Raw genomic sequence first — 17,787 nt, forward strand, 5'->3', positions numbered from 1 at the left:
AGATAAACTTTATATTGTGGCCAATTTCTAACTTATCTAGATGGTCTGTATTTCTCTTAACTTAGTGTTGGCACAACATGATGTTTCCTCCCCACTATTTTCACAAAGAGCTTTAACAAAGTTTATTTAAACCACTTAATCCAGTTCTCCATAGTGCAAAAATTAACTATTAGATACAAATTCACTGCAATTTACAATTACTCTTTATAGCTGAGTAACTCAAGCTGCAACCAGGTTATTGCCAGTATTTCTCTGGTAGGAATCATTAGTTTCGTATTACACCTACTGTCATCACCCTCCAGGCAGGTCTCTTCCAAGAGCAATATTTTGTCTCCAACGTAAGAATGCAAGTAGCAACATACTGGGTCAAACCACTGGTCTACCTAGCCTAGCATCCTATCTCTGACATTGGCACAGGTAGATACTTTAGAGAGAAAGCATTAAATCAAGTATATCTAGAGCAGTGGTGCTCAATCTCCAGCCCACAGGGCTCCTGCCAGGTCCAGAAATTTGACAGTGGGAAAGCAGTGGCAGCATTAGCTGCCCATGGCTTACAGAGGTCCCATGCACCAAACAGATGGCACACGGGAATCACTTCATGATCAGATCCACAAAAGATGCTAGGCTGGAACACAGACTGGCTCTATAGCTAGGTCAGCACACTGACCCTGTGCCGGACCCCACCCACGGGAACTAGCTTCACAAAGGCTGAGCACTACTGATCTAGACTGATCTACACCCTTTTCATAACCCTCTTGCATCCACTATCATTGGTTTAGAGATGCCAAAGGACAGAAGATGGGACATCCTTGGATTTTTTGGGAAATAAAGGGAAATGGGGGGGGGGGAAGGAGGGAGGGCTAAATACATCAGAGCTGAGAAATTTACAACGTGTGAAGAAAGACCGTATTTTGATAAAATAAGAACCGGTGGGAGATTCTCTCTCTAGTAATTCTGTCCCATACCACTAATTCTTTGAGCCTCGGTTTTCAAACAGCATACGGCTGTTATCTCAAATAGGATGTCATTTAAGTGTTTAAGTTATCCATCTCCAGATCTTGAGATGAACAGGTGGGATGGAAATGTGAAATAAATCCAGCAGCTGCACACATCTCACTCTTAATTAAAACTTGCTAGTTTCAGGGCTACAGTTCTGAAACATAAGATAGCTAGATGTACTGAGATGAATGATGCAGCTTACTTTTCGTTAAAAGTTATTGTTATAGAATATGAATCAGGGCCTTGATTTACTGTCAGCTCTCTTATAGAAGACTCTCTTCATTATTGGAAAGGCTTTTTAAAATGTTAATTAAAGCTAATAATTGTCATAATTTTGTGTCATGTTCATAAGCTGGCAAACCTGGTAATGCATCTTGGTATATAAAAGAAACCAAAATAGATTTTGCCCTAGCAATCGCTTTCCAATTTGTTAGAATGATCTGATACTGTCAAAAATAGAAAAAAGTAATTATTTAGGTTTTGAACAGGCTTGAACATCCTGGTTTATAAGCTACTGAAGTCTTCTACTAAGCGCAGGTTCTGAAGAATTCCTGCTTTTATCCTGATGAAGGCTAAAGACAAAGCAGATTGCTAAATCTTCATGTGAAAGAGTTACTAGCCAGATATCCCAGTGATTTGTATTTAGGGACCTACCTAAGTTATGGTAGAAGTTTGTGGCACAGCACCACCTTTAATCTTGCTCTTTTTACCACACCTCATCACCGAGTGGCCAAGAGGCGATTAATGCCTCAGCCCCACACCATTCATCTGGCCAACGAGGCTAAAACCTTGAGCACAGCACTGGTATCGGGCTAATAAGACTTTCACATCAAAGCTGATTAGCTTTGGCACAGTACTGCATTAATGTAGTTATACTTCCAATTTAAAAGTTACTGCATGCACCAAGTTATCTCCAGTACCTCCACATGACATTGTGTTGCACCATAGTGTGTAAGCAGGCCCTTAGCTTTACTCAAACACAGCCCCTACTTCAAAACTCTCCCTAACCAAGAAAAGGTCAGTTGTGGAACCCTAAAACATTATCATACTTATTGAGATACTAAATCAGGTTACCTAGCTACCAAGAAAAACGGTATGTGGTAGACTGAAACAATGCAACTATCCAATCCTTCTAGCAGCAGACTCCTCAGAAACACTTTGGTGAATATCCTCCATCCTTCTCTCATTGTTCTGAAATCAAGCATAACGTTTTGAACTATTCTGTCTGCACAATTTCAACTGCATAGACTACACACTTTTCTCCATGTTCACCTGAGACAGGACACAATCAAAAGTTGATGAGCATTGTCATTTGGGCAATGTTAGCAACAGCAAATACACACATGCAAGAAAAAGTGCAGATAAAGAAAGGGGAAAAAGTATTTACAAATGCGTATGGCAAAAAACAGAGTATAGGCTGAGCTTTAAACTCTCAGGCCTTGCCTACACTAGCATTCTCCCACTGTTGCCATTACCTATTTGGCTGAACCATTATTAGTATTGGCTAAGAGTCATAATTGCCAAGTGTCACTGTTTTTCAACAGCGCTTCACCCAGTCCTGTCAGTACAAAGTTATATCAGTATGGTGTTCATAGATTCATACATGTAGGCTTGGAGGGGACCTGAGCAGATCATCTAGTCTGTCCCCCTGCCCTGGGCAGGAATGAATACAGGGCTCATATGACCGCTACTAAGTTTAAGCTCACATGACCCCATATGTTAAGAACAGCCTCAGTACAGGGCTGCCAGCACTGCTCAGCCTGAGGGTAGCAATGTTTGGAAACAATTTAAAAAAAAAAGTTTTTCCACTGTGTAAGAAGCCTCTGTGAAAGTGATGTAATTGAGCTCACCTGACAGTGAATTCAATTCACTGGAATATGTGGTATAAGAGGTAGTGACCTTCTTTATGATAAACAAACAAAATCCTGCACATTTATGTCCCATAAAACAATAACTCGGCTAGTTTTTCAAGCGCAGTAATGTAAGGCAGGTCTATTGTACTTTTCCTGTGCCACCAACCTTGGGCACCCACTCTTGCTCTACACTGTCAAATCCAAAATAAGGCAGTTAACCTACCATGAGATCTGTCTCTGCTATGCCTGGGACCCATGGCAAAGATACCTTCAAGGTGGTTTTACTGTCTCATTTCTAGGTTTGGCACACATGAAGCAAGAGAGCAAGGCAAGCTTCCGGGTGGCACTTTTAGTGCCTGCATTGACATACCTACAGTGTACATAGTTCAAATTACCATATGGTGAATGACTGGTTCTCACTTTAAAGTTTTACAACATTTTTCTACTGGGAAAGAGATGTGCCTGGGAGTATACATTCTACTTATAGAATAAACACAAGAAAAAACTCAAGTAACATCATGAAGGGGTGAGGAGGATGGGAAGGGAGGGAACAATTGGGTCACTAGCCCCAGGCACTGGCAAAAAAAAATATTTCTGGACTGGCCATGACCATGCCACCAGCAGTACAACTACTGACCCTGCCATGGCCACGTATCACTGCCACCCAGGGCACTCAGGTGTCACCCTACACCTCTGGAAACCGCTACTGACAACTGAAAATGTACTTTAAACTCCATGCACAAGCACAAAATGAAGCAATACCTTCTTAATTCATTCATAACTTTGAAAGCTTTCTTCATATGCCAGGGATTCACTGTAACAGGGCAGTGTTTTTCAGTATTATCATCTTTCATATCCAAAGGCTTCTGATGGCAAAGTTTTGTACATCTGGGGAAAAAAAAAGACACGCACAAAGAGTTGAGTTTCTCTTCTTCCCACTGGTGTACGGGGTTTCTTGTTTTGGGGCTTTTTTTTGTGCCTATCTGCAAAAAAATGCTTTAGACCTTATTCTGTAATCAGAACAATTTTAAATTCCTTATTACCAATGTCCAGAATTCAGAGAGACGCACGTAGCTCCATAAACAAGGATATCAGTGCAAAGCCCAGCCTGCTCCTCATCAATCAGGCGGCTGCTGAGAAAGGAGTAAGTCCTTGAAATCCTAGCTTCAAGTCATGTTAGACACATTCTCCATCCTGTCCCAATTCCAGGTTTAGTTGGTCTCTGATAAATCTGTACTTTCCCATGCCCTAAACTGCCAACTGGGAAAAAAACGTTCTCTCTTTTCCTGCCATCCCCCACCTCCCCAGCAGATCTTCAGCTGTTAAAACTATTTTTCCCTCAGCAGGTTCAAGGACATCCTCCACTGTGTAAACTTTGCCCATTTTCAGCCTCATGCACCTGCTTAGGAAACTTAAACAGTAGTTAAGCACAGCAATCTCACTGATCTTCACAATGCTTTTCTGAATTAAAACAGTAACTACTGATTCACAGTTTGTGCTGAAAAAGCTTTGAGTAGTCGCACTGAAACTAGAGCAACCTGAAAAACTAGCATTACTTCCTTTACATTCTGAAGTTGTTCGTTGCAGCAATGAAGGCAGAACACTTGAATTTTCTAAGAACAAAAATCATCTTCTATTAAAAAAGTTGTGCACGCCCCTTTACTTGCTAACAGTAGCCAAGAGCAAATAAAGAAGTGGGGTTTTTTTAGTTCCAATATCTATAGACTGTGTTGCTATTTCAAAAAAACCATAAACCATAAACATACCAATATTTTTTAGTTCTCATGTTGTCATATCTGCTACACAACTTTATTCCCAAACCTCAAAAATTAACAACAGCCAAACAGGAAGTCTCTTTGGAATTCAAAGTACTCGGTTGTTCTGCCCAAAACAAATTCTTTAACATTTTACACTCTTTTGTAGATTATTAGATCGCTGCTTAAAATTTGCCACGTGTAAATATTTTGCCTCTTTATGAGTGGGGTCAAATTAAATCTTTTTAAAATCCAGAACTCTGACCTGTTTTCCCAACTGCATCTCCTAGGGTTTTTCTTCCCAAATAAAAATTCATAGATGTTAGGGTCAGAAGGGACGTCAACAGATCATTGAGGAACATGCTCAGTTGGGATGGGCATCACCTGTGCCCCAAAGGTAAGCGCGTGTTCTCTTCTAGGCTGGCGGATCTCCTCCGGCGGGCTTTAAACTAGGCTCGTCAGGGGGAGGGGAAGATGAGGGCAGGGGAAGCCGTGGACCACCAAACCATGTGGCACCCACAAGGACAGCCCAGCCTGAAGGAGAACATCGGGAACCTGCAATCCATGAGGCGGCCAGCAATACAGCACAGGTAAGCAGTAAGCAATAAGGGGCCCTTTGGGAATCGGAGCTGGGGGGCAAAAAAGGCACTAGTCACAGGGCTCAAGTGCCTATATACCAATGCTAGGAGCATGGGGAACAAGCAGGATGAACTAGCACTCCTGCCTGCAGAAAACACCTACGACTTAGGAGGGCTATCTGAAACCTGGTGGGATTCTTCCCACAACTGGGCGGTACATATTGAGGGTTATAGGCTGTACAGAAAGGACAGGGTGGGGAAGAAAGGGGGAGGGGTTGCGCTCTATGTCAATGAGCGATATACTTCGACCCTCATCAAGACGGAATCAAAGGAGGATAAAGTAGAAGGACTGTGGGTTGTCACATGGGGGGCAAGGAGAAAGGGATTTGGTGGTAGGGGTCTGCTACAGACCCCCACAACAAGGGGAAGAACTAGATTTGGGGCTCCAGAGGCAGCTCTCAGAGACCATAAAAACTAAGGAGGCGGTAGTCATGGGGGACCTAAACTACCCAGACATCTGCTGGGAGACACAGACAGCAAAGTCCCACCATTCACGCACATTCCTATCCTGCGTACAGGACCTCCACCTGACGCAGAAGGTACACGGTCCCACTAGGGGGAATGCCTTACTGGACCTGGTATTGGCAACGGGGGATGATATGGTAGGAGACCTACAGATTGGTGGTCACCTGGGGGACAGTGATCACCAAATAATAGAATTCACCATAAGATGTCGAATGGGTAAAGTAACTAGTGGGGTGAAAGTGCTAGACTTTAGGAAAGCTGATTTCAATGAACTCAGGCGATTAGTCAAGGACGCACTGCAGAGTAGCAGTTTTGAAGTGATGGGAGCCCAGGAAGGGTGGCTGTGCCTTAAGGAAATGATCCTTCGGGCACAGAGGGAGACGATCCCGATGCGAGGAAAAAGAGGGAAAGGGGCCAGGAGGCTTCCTTGGCTGACCAGAGAAATCCAGGGCAGCCTGCGGACTAAAAGGGGAGCATATAAAAAGTGGAAACGGGGAGAGATTACCAAAGAGGAGTATACCTCCTCTGCTCGCGCTTGTAGGGAGGCAGTTAGACAGGCCAAAGCTACCATGGAGCTGAGGATGGCATCCCAAGTTAAGGATAACAATAAATTGTTTTTTAGATATATAGGGAGTAAAAGGAAGGCCCGGGGAGGAATAGGACCCCTGCTAAATGGGCAGAAGCAATTGGTGATGGACAGGGGGGACAAGGCTGAACTCCTCAATGAGTTCTTTGCCTCAGTGTTCCTAAGTGAGGGGCACGACAAGTCTCTCACTGGGGTTGTAGAGAGGCAGCAGCAAGGCGCCAGACTTCCACGCGTAGACCCTGAAATGGTGCAGAGTCACTTGGAGGAACTGAATGTCTTTAAGTCGGCAGGCCCGGATGAGCTCCATCCGAGGGTGCTGAAGGCACTGGCTGACGTCACTGCACAGCCACTGGCGGGAATATCTGAACACTCGTGGCGCACGGGCCAGGTCCCGGAGGACTGGAAAAGGGCCAATGTGGTCCCCATTTTCAAGAAGGGGAAGAAGGAGGACCCAGGCAACTATAGGCCAGTCAGTCTCACCTCCATCCTTGGCAAAGTCTTTGAAAAAATTATCAAGGCTCACATTTGCGAGAGCCCGGCAGGACAAATTATGCTGAGGGGAAACCAGCACGGGTTCGTAGCAGGTAGACCATGCCTGACTAATCTAGTCTCTTTTTATGACCAGGTTACAAAACGCCTGGACACAGGAGTAGGAGTTGATGTCGTATACTTAGACTTCAGGAAAGCCTTCGATACGGTATCCCACACCATACTGGTGAACAAGTTAAGAGGCTGTGACTTGGATGACTACACAGTCCGGTGGGTGGCAAATTGGCTAGAGGGTCGCACCCAGAGAGTCGTGGTGGATGGGTTGGTTTCGACCTGGAAGGGTGTGGGAAATGGGGTCCTGCAGGGCTCGGTCCTTGGACCGATACTCTTCAATATCTTCATCAGCGACTTGGACGAGGGAGTGAAGTGTACTCTGTCCAAGTTTGCGGATGACACAAAACTGTGGGGAGAAGTGGACATGCCGGAGGGCAAGGAACAACTACAAGCAGACCTGGACAGGTTGGACACGTGGGCAGAAAACAACAGAACGCAGTTCAACAAGGAGAAATGCGAAGTGCTGCACCTAGGGAGGAAAAATGTCCAGCATACCTACTGCCTAGGGAATGACCTGCTTGGAGGCACGGAAGCGGAAAGGGTTCTTGGAGTCCTAGTGGACTCCAAGATGAACACGAGTCGGCAGTGTGACGAAGCCATCAGAAAAGCTAATGGCATTTATCGTGCATCAGCAGATGCATGACGAACAGAACCAAGGAGGTGATACTTCCCCTCTATCGGGCGCTGGTCAGACTGCAGTTGGAATACTGCGTTCAGTTTTGGGCGCCGCACTTCAAGAGGGATGTGGATAACCTGGAGAGGGTCCAGAGAAGGGCCACTCGCATGCTTAAGGGCTTACAGGCCAAGCCCTATGAGGAGAGACTGGGGCACCTGGACCTCTTCAGCCTCCGCAAGAGAAGGTTGACAGGCAACCTTGTGGCTGCTTATAAGTTCATCACGGGAGCACAGAAGGGAATTGGTGAGGTTTTATTCACCAAGGCGCCCCCGGGGGTTACAAGAAATAATGGCCACAAGCTAGCAGAGAGCAGATTTAGACTGGACATTAGGAAGAACTTCTTCACAGTTCGAGTGGCCAAGGTCTGGAATGGGCTCCCAGGGAGGTGGTGCTCTCCCCTACCCTAGGGGTCTTCAAGAGGAGGTTAGATAAGCATCTAGCTGGGGTCATCTGAACCCAGCACTCTTTCCTGCCTATGCAGGGGGTCGGACTCGATGATGTATTCAGGTCCCTTCCGACCCTAGCATCTATGAATCTATGAATCGACCCCCTGCCCAGGCAGGAAAGAGTGATGGGGTCAGATGACCCCAGCCAGAGGCCTATCCAACCTCCTCTTAAAGACCCCCAAGGTAGGGGAGAGCACGACCTCCCTTGGAAGTCCATTCCAAATTTCAGCCGCCCTTACCATAAAGGTTTTCCTGATATCTAGCCTAAATCTGCTCCCTGTCAGTATGTGACCGTTGTTCCTTGTTACCCCAAGAGAAGCCCTGGTGAACAGAGCATCTCCAATCCCTTGCTGCGTCCTAATGAATTTGTAGGCAGCCACCAGATCACCTCTCAGCTTTCTCTTGCAGAGGCTGAAGAGCTCCCTCAGTCTCTCCTCACAGGGCTTATTCTGTAAGCCCCTAAACATACGAATGGCTCTCCTCTGGACCCTCTCGAGTCTATCAACATCCTTCTTGAAGTGCAGCAGCCAAAACTGCACGCAGTACTCCAACTGTGGTCTGACCAATGCCGCATACAGGGGAAGTATCACCTTCTTGGTTCTATCTGTCATGCATCTGCTGATGCATGATAAAGTGTGGTTAGCTTTGCTGATGATATCGTCACACTGACAACTCATATTCATTTTGGAGTCCACTATGACTCCAAAATCCCTTTCCACTTCTGTGCTGCTGAGAGGGTCACTTCCCAGCCAGTAGGTGTGGTGGATATTTTAGTGCCCTAGCTCCAGCACTCTGCACTTGCCCTTTTTGTACTGTATCCTACTGTGTACTGCCCAGTTTTCTAACCTGTCCAGGTCTGCCTGCAATCGTTCCCTACCCTCTGGAGTGTGCACTTTACCCCACAATTTAGTATCGTCCACAAACTTGGACACAATGCACTTCACACCCACATCCAAGTCACTGATGAAGATACTGAAGAGTACAGGTCCTTCATGTGTCTAAAGTGGCTTTAAAAAAAAAAAAAAAAGACAGCTAGCAAATGCACGATGGTGATGAACTTGAGTTAAGCCTGGAATACCACAAACTAGAAAGAAACACATTTTTGTTGCACCTCTCAGGATCCCAGAACCAATTCTCAAGGTCCATGAAAGAGTAAAGGTGCTAATTCACACAGGAATAAATAACTGTTATCAAAAGATAGTGATCAGAAAAAGGAGTAGGGTTTCACAACCTCAAGCCACCAGGCAGTTTCACACTTGCTATATTTGAGCTTTAAAGGACTGGGAATTTTAAAGTTTTGCAGGCACACTTAACTTCTCAGAACTTTCCTAGATGAGCAGCTACAATTCCAGCTATTCTGAGGAAAGCTAGAAGATAAACAAAATTTTATAATCAGTGTGCAGAAAAGCAAAGTTATAAAGAACTTCTGATCTTACATATAATATGCATTATGGAACATCTACACACAGCATCAAATGTGTGTAAAAAGATCTACATCCACCACTTTCTTAGGGAATGAACTTAAACTTTTCCAATCCACATGCTCCATTTCGGGATCTCCCATCACATAATGAATTAAAAATGATAAACACAGCCCAGAGATTTTAAGAAATACATATTATTACTGGAAAGCAATTAACCAAGGTACAAATCTATACAATTTACTCCACTGCATTCTTATAAATCCAGTAACAGCTGTTAAATAGTCAGAGCTATATGGCTAAATCAATGATGGTGAGTGCAGGAAGGGTATGACAGGTGACAGACAACTCTGTATGTACCTTGTTCATATGCTCTCCCCCTAAAACCTCCACTCCTGACATGGCACTTCTTACACTTACCTATGCAACAGGTCCAGGTTAGGAATACCTCTTCTACAACAAGTTTTTTCATTCCAAGGCAGCACTCACACTTGGTGGTATAGCCACTGAGAAATTTAGTGGTTACTGAAAACTACAAGCCTGCTCCGAATGCTGTCTTTAAAGGGTTGCCAAACGCACTGAACAGATGGCACAGTTGCTAATGTATTAATACATGAAGAACTCTCCATCCATTTGACAAAACTTTTTGTCAAATGCTAAACTATAAAACACACGTCATGCGTTATCAAGCCCATAAGATTCCCTTAATATGCACTGTATTTTGACAACAATTTTACCCACTTCTAATTACTTTGGCTTTGTTTATTTGTACCTCCAGTTGAGTAACAGTTGTATGTGGCACTAATTCTATTTCATCTGTGTCTAGAGGCTCAATTCAGTAGTATCTGAAACTACTGGATTAAGTAAAGTATAAATCCATGCATATTAAATGAGACTACCAGGAGTTAAAGGCGAACAATGCTCTGAGTCCAATGCACTCTTAACTACCCTGACTATTTAGTTAAAGGTGATGATGTGGCTGTTGAATCAGCCTGGGGATAGTTTGAGACCTTATGCAAGCAAAAAATGCTCCCTATAGATATCATGAAAAAAGCATTCCTGAACTTGCACATAAGAATGAACAGTCAAACTCAAACTGCCTAAACTATTCATGCATTGTCCCTGGCTGCATGAGATAATCCCTGTTCCTAAGAAAATGTCAGTGCTACCATAATAATTTACTCTTCCAAAAAAACAGCTACAGTTTAATCATTCAGAGGAAACATATGCCATCCCTTGCATGTCAGATTGCAACAATCATTAAAAAAGGTAGAAGACAGTCGTGGAAGATGCACAAGGAATAGACAGAATTCAAGCTATATGGTATCAAAGCATGCCTGTGTTGGTATTTTTTTTTTTAAAAAGTAAGTCTGTGGTCTGTAAACAGACAGGCAACACATTTAACACATACCAAAAACAACAGCTGGGAGACAGTTGTCATTTCTAGCTCCATATGTCAAAGTCTTGACCTGTTAGATCTTGGAAGATCATAAAGTGCTTCCAATTACAGAGATGGATTTTTATGCCCATCTCTCCCCTCCCCTCTATCACACCCTTCCCCACGGCTAACTTCCCCCAACCTCCTTCAAGCCTGGCCTGCTACATACACACTGGTGCCAGCTTTCTCTGAAAGGCTAGTTGTGAAAGTACCAACACACTGTAAAACATAAGGAAAGGCAAGAGCAGGTCAAGGATCCCCACTTAAGTGATGGATATCAACATGCAGCCTCTGGTCAAGTGCCAGGGTGACTCCTAAATCCCAGACACAAAGTCCTGAGCTGGCAAGGGAGATAACACAGAGACGACCTCAAGCACAAGGGAACCACATGGTCCTTGAAGCAGACGAGAGTCAGATTCCTACACCAGCTGGCAAAGGAGGGTGGCGAGCAGCGTGGGCACCAGAGGAGCTCTCCACCCCCGGCGCAACAGCTTAGTCACCAGGACACTCATCCCACCTCAACCTCAAGGCTGGTCAGGACTAGGGACGTAAAAACCTGTCAAGTTGAAACAGCTGGCAGGCAAGAACCCTTGTGGGCAGCAGCAGCATCCCTCGCTAGCCCACCTGCACGGCCAGCGCCAGTTGTTTCTCTTGGGGGACCCTTCTAGGAAGGGCACCACAATACCCAGGAGCTCCAGCCACGTGACACACACAGCCTGCCAGGACCTTCGCCTCTCCCGCGTGCAGGACTCAAACCGTCGGGGCTACAGCACTGTCCCCACACTTCACGTGCCTCTGGGAACTCCTTCCCTTCCTCCCCGCAGGGGCTGCCCAGGAGTAGCTGCAGCCTCGCAGAAGCCTCCGGGCCCCACGGTACAACTCAGGCCTCCCATCTCCCCTCGCCTCCGTGCCCAAGCTCGGGCTGGCCCCGCACCAGCTTCAGCAAGGGCGATTTCTCCAGAACACGGGGGAGGGGGAGAGGATGCATGCATCACCCGGCAGCTCCAGCACGCGGGGCCGGGCCGCGGTGGGGAGCGAGCCCCCGCCCGCCCGCACTCACACCGGCGGCAGCAGCATCTCCATGGCGGCTCCCCGCGGGCTCCCTGCTCAGAACGCGGGTGCCGAACGCCGCCGCCAGCACCATTCCAGCCGCGAACGCCGGCGCCGCCGCGCGCTTCCTGCCCCCCGCCCCCCGCGCCCGCCAGCCCGCCCGCCCAGGCGGAGCAGTGCTGCTCCAGTCCGCGCGCCGAGCAGCACCAGCCCAGCCGGCAGCCGCTGGCTCCGCCCACTTCCGGGTTCCAGCCGCGGGGGCGGGGCTAAATGGGCGTGACGTCATGCCGCAGCCTAGCTGTGGCCGTGGCGCCTACTCTGTGCCTCTCCCCCGCCTGCCTACAGGTGCAGGAGGGGGGTCATTTTTCCCCATTTCGCTTTTCTCACACTAGGGGTTTTTCTATCCAGGCACCAGTGAGGGAGTCCTAGGGAAGCAGGGCTGGAAGGGAGCTGCAGAAGTTTAGTGCAGCCCCCTGCCTGAGGCAGCAGCCTCCCTCTCCAGACCAGCCCCTACAAGCCCAGTGTCTGAGCCATAGGTTCCCAGGCCGTAGCCTGGTAAGGGTTGGCTGCCAGTCTGGAAGTGACCGGCCTATTGTGGAGCAGTAGCCAACCCTTTTTTATACCAAGTAGTCTGCTGGTCACTTCCAGACTGCGCTTTGTCAGTCCTTGGTTTGCCGGTCTGCGGTGGCTTCTGGTCCGCGATCTAAAAAGGTTGGGAACCCCTGCTCTAAGCTACAGTCAGCCCTGACACACACACGCACAACACCTTACAGTGCCATAGGTAAAGCAAGTGTGGGCTACGGCGGCTACTGTCCTGCTGCTGCAGTGGTGGTTAATACATGCTCGAGAGATCCCAAAAACAGGGCCAAGGTCCTGCTAGAGAGAACGGTAACCCCTCCGTCCCTCCTTTGCCCAGTCCATACCAATCTGGCCATGGGGTAAAATTCCCTCCTGACCCCAAATAACGGCTATCAGTCTGACTCTGAGCAGAGGTGCCAGACCCTCCAGCCAGAAACCTCTGGCTTTGCTCCCAGTGGGGCCATTGGCACACCCCAGTTGAAGTCTTTAGCCTTGGCTGCAGCCAATACCTGTAAGGGAGGCTTAAAGAGCATGTATACACGTGCCCAACGCCGCTCTGACGTGTTCTAATTAGAATGCATCAGAGCAGAATTGATTAATCAAGCCTGCTGAAGTGTGATCATTAGCACGCTCCATTAGCCTCAACATAACGTGTAACAGCATCCCCGCACTTCAAAATGGCAGCAGGGGTACTTGAACTAAAGCTCATTGAACATGCTTTAGTTAAAGTGCCTCTGCCACCATTGTGAAGCACAGGCCACTGAATACACGAGACTCTGGACACTTTATTAAAGCAGTTCCCGAGAGCCACTCTCATTAAAGCGCTCCCCAACCCACTTTGGAGCACCTGTGAAGACACCCCAAAGCACCCTGGCACGTGGCAGAAAGGGGGGAAGAGGACAGGGGCAACCAACAGAGCCCAGAAGTACGGGAAATGCCCATAGCGAGTCCCTTGACTTCCTGGCTCATTATTATCTCCTGTATGCTATATGCCTCCATGGGAAGATGCCCTCTGCCATGGCTCTTGGGTGGGTCCTGGGGTGACTTCAAAGCCCAGGCATTATCTAAAGCTTGTCAAACAAGCAGTTGGGGTGCTTTATCTAAAGCTTGTCAAATGAGCTTTAGATAAACCACCCCTGCTGCCATTTTTAAGTTTGGGGACACTGATACATGAGATGCTGGAGGCTGCTGGAGTGCAGTAATTACAGCTACTCCTCGCTTAACGTCGTAGTTTACATTCTTGAAAAATGTGACTTTAAGCAAAACAGTGTTAAGCAAATCCAATTACGTCACAGTAGTTACCTACTAGCAGGCAGCAGCTAAACAACATTGTAATTGAACATTGTGCAACTTTAAATGTGCATGTTCTCTAATAGCTCAGTGACGTAATAGCAAAACAACATTAACCGGGACGACGTTAAGTGAGGAGTACCTGTACCATGCTCCAACGGATTCAGTCTAGTCTGCTGAAATGCACTTTAATTATAGCACGTCAGAGCAGCCTCGCATAAGCACCTTTAGATTCCCCCACAAAGCTGGAGTTACCAGCCTCGGTGTGACCTGTCTGCAGAGTGTAATCCAGACTCCTGCATTGACCCCCTGGGCTCCCTGTACAAGGCACTGAGATGAGGCACTGTGGGAACTGTATAACTTTAAAGGTTTGGCCAATGGTTCTCAAGCATTTTAGCCTTGCAGCACCACTGGATAAACTTGTGATGCCCCTTGGAAATGCCAGCTCTTTGTTTTCTCTCTCTCTTTTTTTTTGCTTACAGAAAAATAATAGAGCGGGGTGGGGGGTTTCTGTTGCAAATAACTCAGAAAACCCCGAACTATGAATTTCCCTTTGAAATCTCTGGGTTTATCTTTTGACCCTTATTTGTAAACCTAACAGCGCCAACACTATATGGTACCCTGTGCCACCCTTGAAAGGATCTCCAGACAGCCTGGGGTGCTGCAACACCCTGTTCAAGAACCACTCGATTAGGATATCCCTCCAGGCTGTAACTGTTACGTATAAGCAGGGATGGGTGCAGTTTGAGAGTGAGCTGAGGAAGGAGTCTTGTGGCTGTCTGGGTTCTGTTGCCATGAATAAAGAAACCTGAACTAAACCCACAACAGGACAGGCACCACAGAAGAGTGGCCCAACATACCCACATGCGCCAGACAGGGAGAGGGGGCTGCCTAGACCAAGCAGGAAACTGCCAGCACAAGGGGACATATGAAATCCTACCACTCTGTGGTGTTCAAGCACCTCCGTACACTAAGCCAGTTATTCTCAACTAGGGGTACCTTGACATCCTTTCAAGAGTGACACAGGATGCCACACAATATTAGCACTGTTAAGAGTGGAAACATGATTCACAGGATAAACCCAGAAATTTCAGCTGAGAAGCCATAATATTAGAAACATGCTGACCTGTTCTGGTCTGTCAAGTTATTTGCAACAGAAAAATTACTCTATTGTTTTTCTGTAGTCAAAAAATAAGTGAAAACTAGGAGCTGGGATTTTCTGAGGTGTGCCTCCAGTCTAACAAGGGGTGCTTCAAGTCTAAAAAAGTTTGAGAACCACTGCATTAAGCCTAAGGTGTCATAATTCCAGAATTCTTTCCCAATGGTAGTGCCTACACAGACATGAGTAGGGTTTGTTCTTTTCTTTTAGGAGCATTAGGACAACTTGCTGCTGCTGGTGCTGCTGCTGCATAGTGTTTTTTTCCCCTCGCCCAGAAAGCAGGGGGCCTGGCTTCAGTGCCCTCTTTAGTCTGTGACCCTATATCTCTTGAATAGCAGTTCAGATTGGCAAATCTCTATGGTAGAAATGTTTGCCTAGTGCTGTAGAATGTACTGCCAGCCTGAACTGCCTGATTTCTCAGGAAAAAAATAGTTACTCATTTGGCCATATTTCCCAAATGGTAGTTCAGATTGGCAAATCTCTCTGCTAGAAATGTATTTTTGTTTCTCCACAATCTCTACCTCTACCTGGTGAAGCTCTTGGAAATGTAAGGTCAAGTAGGAAGGCCCTGAGTGAGTTTAGGTACTTCCAAGGTAAGCAGAGCCAGCCTCTTTCAGGTCACAAATTTTACTTAAGACGCCTTACTCTAGGGATGTCAAAGATACAGCCCACAGGCCAGATACAACCTGTGAAGCCACATCATCCAGCTACCAGTGTTGGCCTTGTGCAGGGCCAGTCCAAGACCCCTGCATGCTAGGTCCATGCTAGGTCCTGGCTAGGTCTATGCTAGGTCCTGGCTGGCCTGGGACCATACAGGATATGAACCACATGAAGTGCCCACCTCAGCCAGTCCAGAGCAGGGGCCGGGTGTAACGCAGTTCCAGATTGGCCAGAGCAGGCATTAAATCCAGTGTGCGGTGGAGAGGGCTCCACAGGTCCCCTGCATACCAGATCTGGAGCCAGTCAGGGATTATGTTGCACATGGTGCCTGCTCCACCTATCCCAGGACCCACACTGTACACAGCATCGTACCCAGACTAGCTGAAGCAGGCATCCAGTGTAGCTCACTCCTGTCCCAGCCAGAGCAGGCACCATAGATCTGGACTGGCCAGAGTAAGCGCCACTGGTGTTGGATCCAATACGCATGGGGAAGGGACAGTGGGAAGTTTGTGGGCCCCATCCAAGCCCATGGACCAGTCCTTTGCCACTCTTCTGGCAAAGGGCCAGATAAATTTTTTTACACCCCTGCCTTAACCTATTATTAAACCTAGCGTTAATGGCCTTTTACACCAGTCTGACAGAATGATTTAAAAGATTTTTAGAGCAACGGAGAATCAGGCTTTTAGTGTTTAAGTGAACAGTGAGAGGAAAATACTGACCTTTGTGGCCCTTTTTTAAGCAGGTTTGAAACGTAGTCAAAAGGTTTTCTTTTCTGCTTGTTTTCTGTAAGAATTTGTCTTCTTTATCCTGAGAGTGTCTATAGAATTTGGATAATTTAATGAAGTGATGACATAAAAAAATGAGACTAAAAGTTGAGCAATTGAGAAGGCAAAGGACTTGTAGTCAAATTACATAAAACTTGAATTTAACATTTGCTGCATTTCAGTGACTGTGGCGGTGACACCCCCCCACAGGCTCCCGAAGGGGAAAGGGCAGTCCCCGCGGGCCCCAAACCCCACAAACAGCCCCCCACAGGGGAAACTTACCTCCAGGGGCGCAGCCGGAGCCAGAGCAGGAACCACGGCCACGGTCGTGTGATCTAGCGTTACACTGGTGGTTTAATCAGCTGTTCCCTGGGCAGGGAAAAGCCAAGCCAATTGCGCTGGCCGTTCCAGCCGCTGTGGGAAGATTTAAAAGCCCCACTGGAGCCTGGGGGGCCGGGAGAGCGAGGGAGCACTCTGGCATGGAGTGCACCAGATGTGCTGAGGCTCCTGCAGCAGACAGGAGCAGCGCAGCTGGCTCGACACCGGCAGGCAGAGCAAGGGAGGCGTTTGAGCCCCCTGTAGGAGGCTGGGAGAAAGGAGACAACTCCACACCCCTCTCCTCCCCCAAGGTCTATTTCTTTTAACAAAAGAAAGAAGAAGAGGAGCAAAACCAGAAGTGCCCTACTCAGACGCGCTGAAGCAAGCAGGGGTTGATCGAGCATGACCAAACCACACCGTTGGCGCCCATCTGGTTGGCGAGTGGATGGGATGTAGGGAAGGTGGAGCCCCATGGAACATCGCACCCAAACTGTGAGTACTACTGTTCCCGGGGGCTCCCCAGGAAGAAGATCTCTACGGAACCCTCCCTTTATCTAATAACACCAAGTCGTGGCAGAAAAGTTGAGGGGAGGGGCCCCATGCCAGATGGATAGTACGTCACTCGGGGAACCCCCACTTAAGGCACCTTTTATCACAGTGACTAAATTAACCTTTTGGGAATTGAAAGTTTTTAAGAAAAAATTAGCACAACAGTATTTCAAATAAGATTTTTTAATTTACATTACTCTTATATGTAGAGGCTTCAAGTGAGATTGTTGTGTTAGCTACTGTCAGAGCTGTGCCTAGGGGGTGCGAATCGGGGCAACCGCCCTTGGCCCCATGCTTTGGGGGGCCCTGTGGAGCCAGATGGAGAGGCTGCAGCTGCCGTGTTTGAAGTTTAGCCCACCTTCCCACCCACCGGGTTGAATGTCTCTTTGCCTGCTCCAGATGGAATTTCCAGTCACCACCCCTCCCACCACGGCCGGTGTACTGGGGCTTTCACTCTCTGACATAAGCGTTCTGTGGGATGGGAAGCGGGGCCCAACACAGGCTGCCTTGCCGTGGGCCCTCCACCCTGATGGGATCGT

At 47.4% G+C, this 17,787-nt stretch overlaps 1 protein-coding gene across 4 annotated transcripts in view; it reads right to left on the reverse strand.

Moving 5' to 3' along the window:
- Positions 1-17,787, reverse strand: part of KLHL2 (kelch like family member 2) — a 115,860-nt gene that overhangs the window by 90,945 nt on the left and 7,128 nt on the right. Inside the window, exons 1-3 of one of the 4 annotated variants that reach the window (XM_019481426.2) lie at positions 11,940-12,071; positions 3,615-3,740; positions 2,074-2,190 (exon numbers count right to left, since the gene is read on the reverse strand). In XM_019481426.2, coding sequence (XP_019336971.1) covers positions 2,074-2,190; positions 3,615-3,740; positions 11,940-11,962 — 266 coding nt within the window. In that variant the 5' untranslated portion in view covers positions 11,963-12,071. Of the gene's footprint in view, positions 1-2,073; positions 2,191-3,614; positions 3,741-3,895; positions 6,450-11,939; positions 12,072-17,787 lie in introns of those variants that run through there. The other 3 variants (XM_019481427.2, XM_059721905.1, XM_006273083.4) reach the window with 3 other exon arrangements.

Source organism: Alligator mississippiensis, chromosome 2, assembly GCF_030867095.1.
Source record: "Alligator mississippiensis isolate rAllMis1 chromosome 2, rAllMis1, whole genome shotgun sequence".
Lineage (NCBI taxonomy): Eukaryota > Metazoa > Chordata > Crocodylia > Alligatoridae > Alligator > Alligator mississippiensis.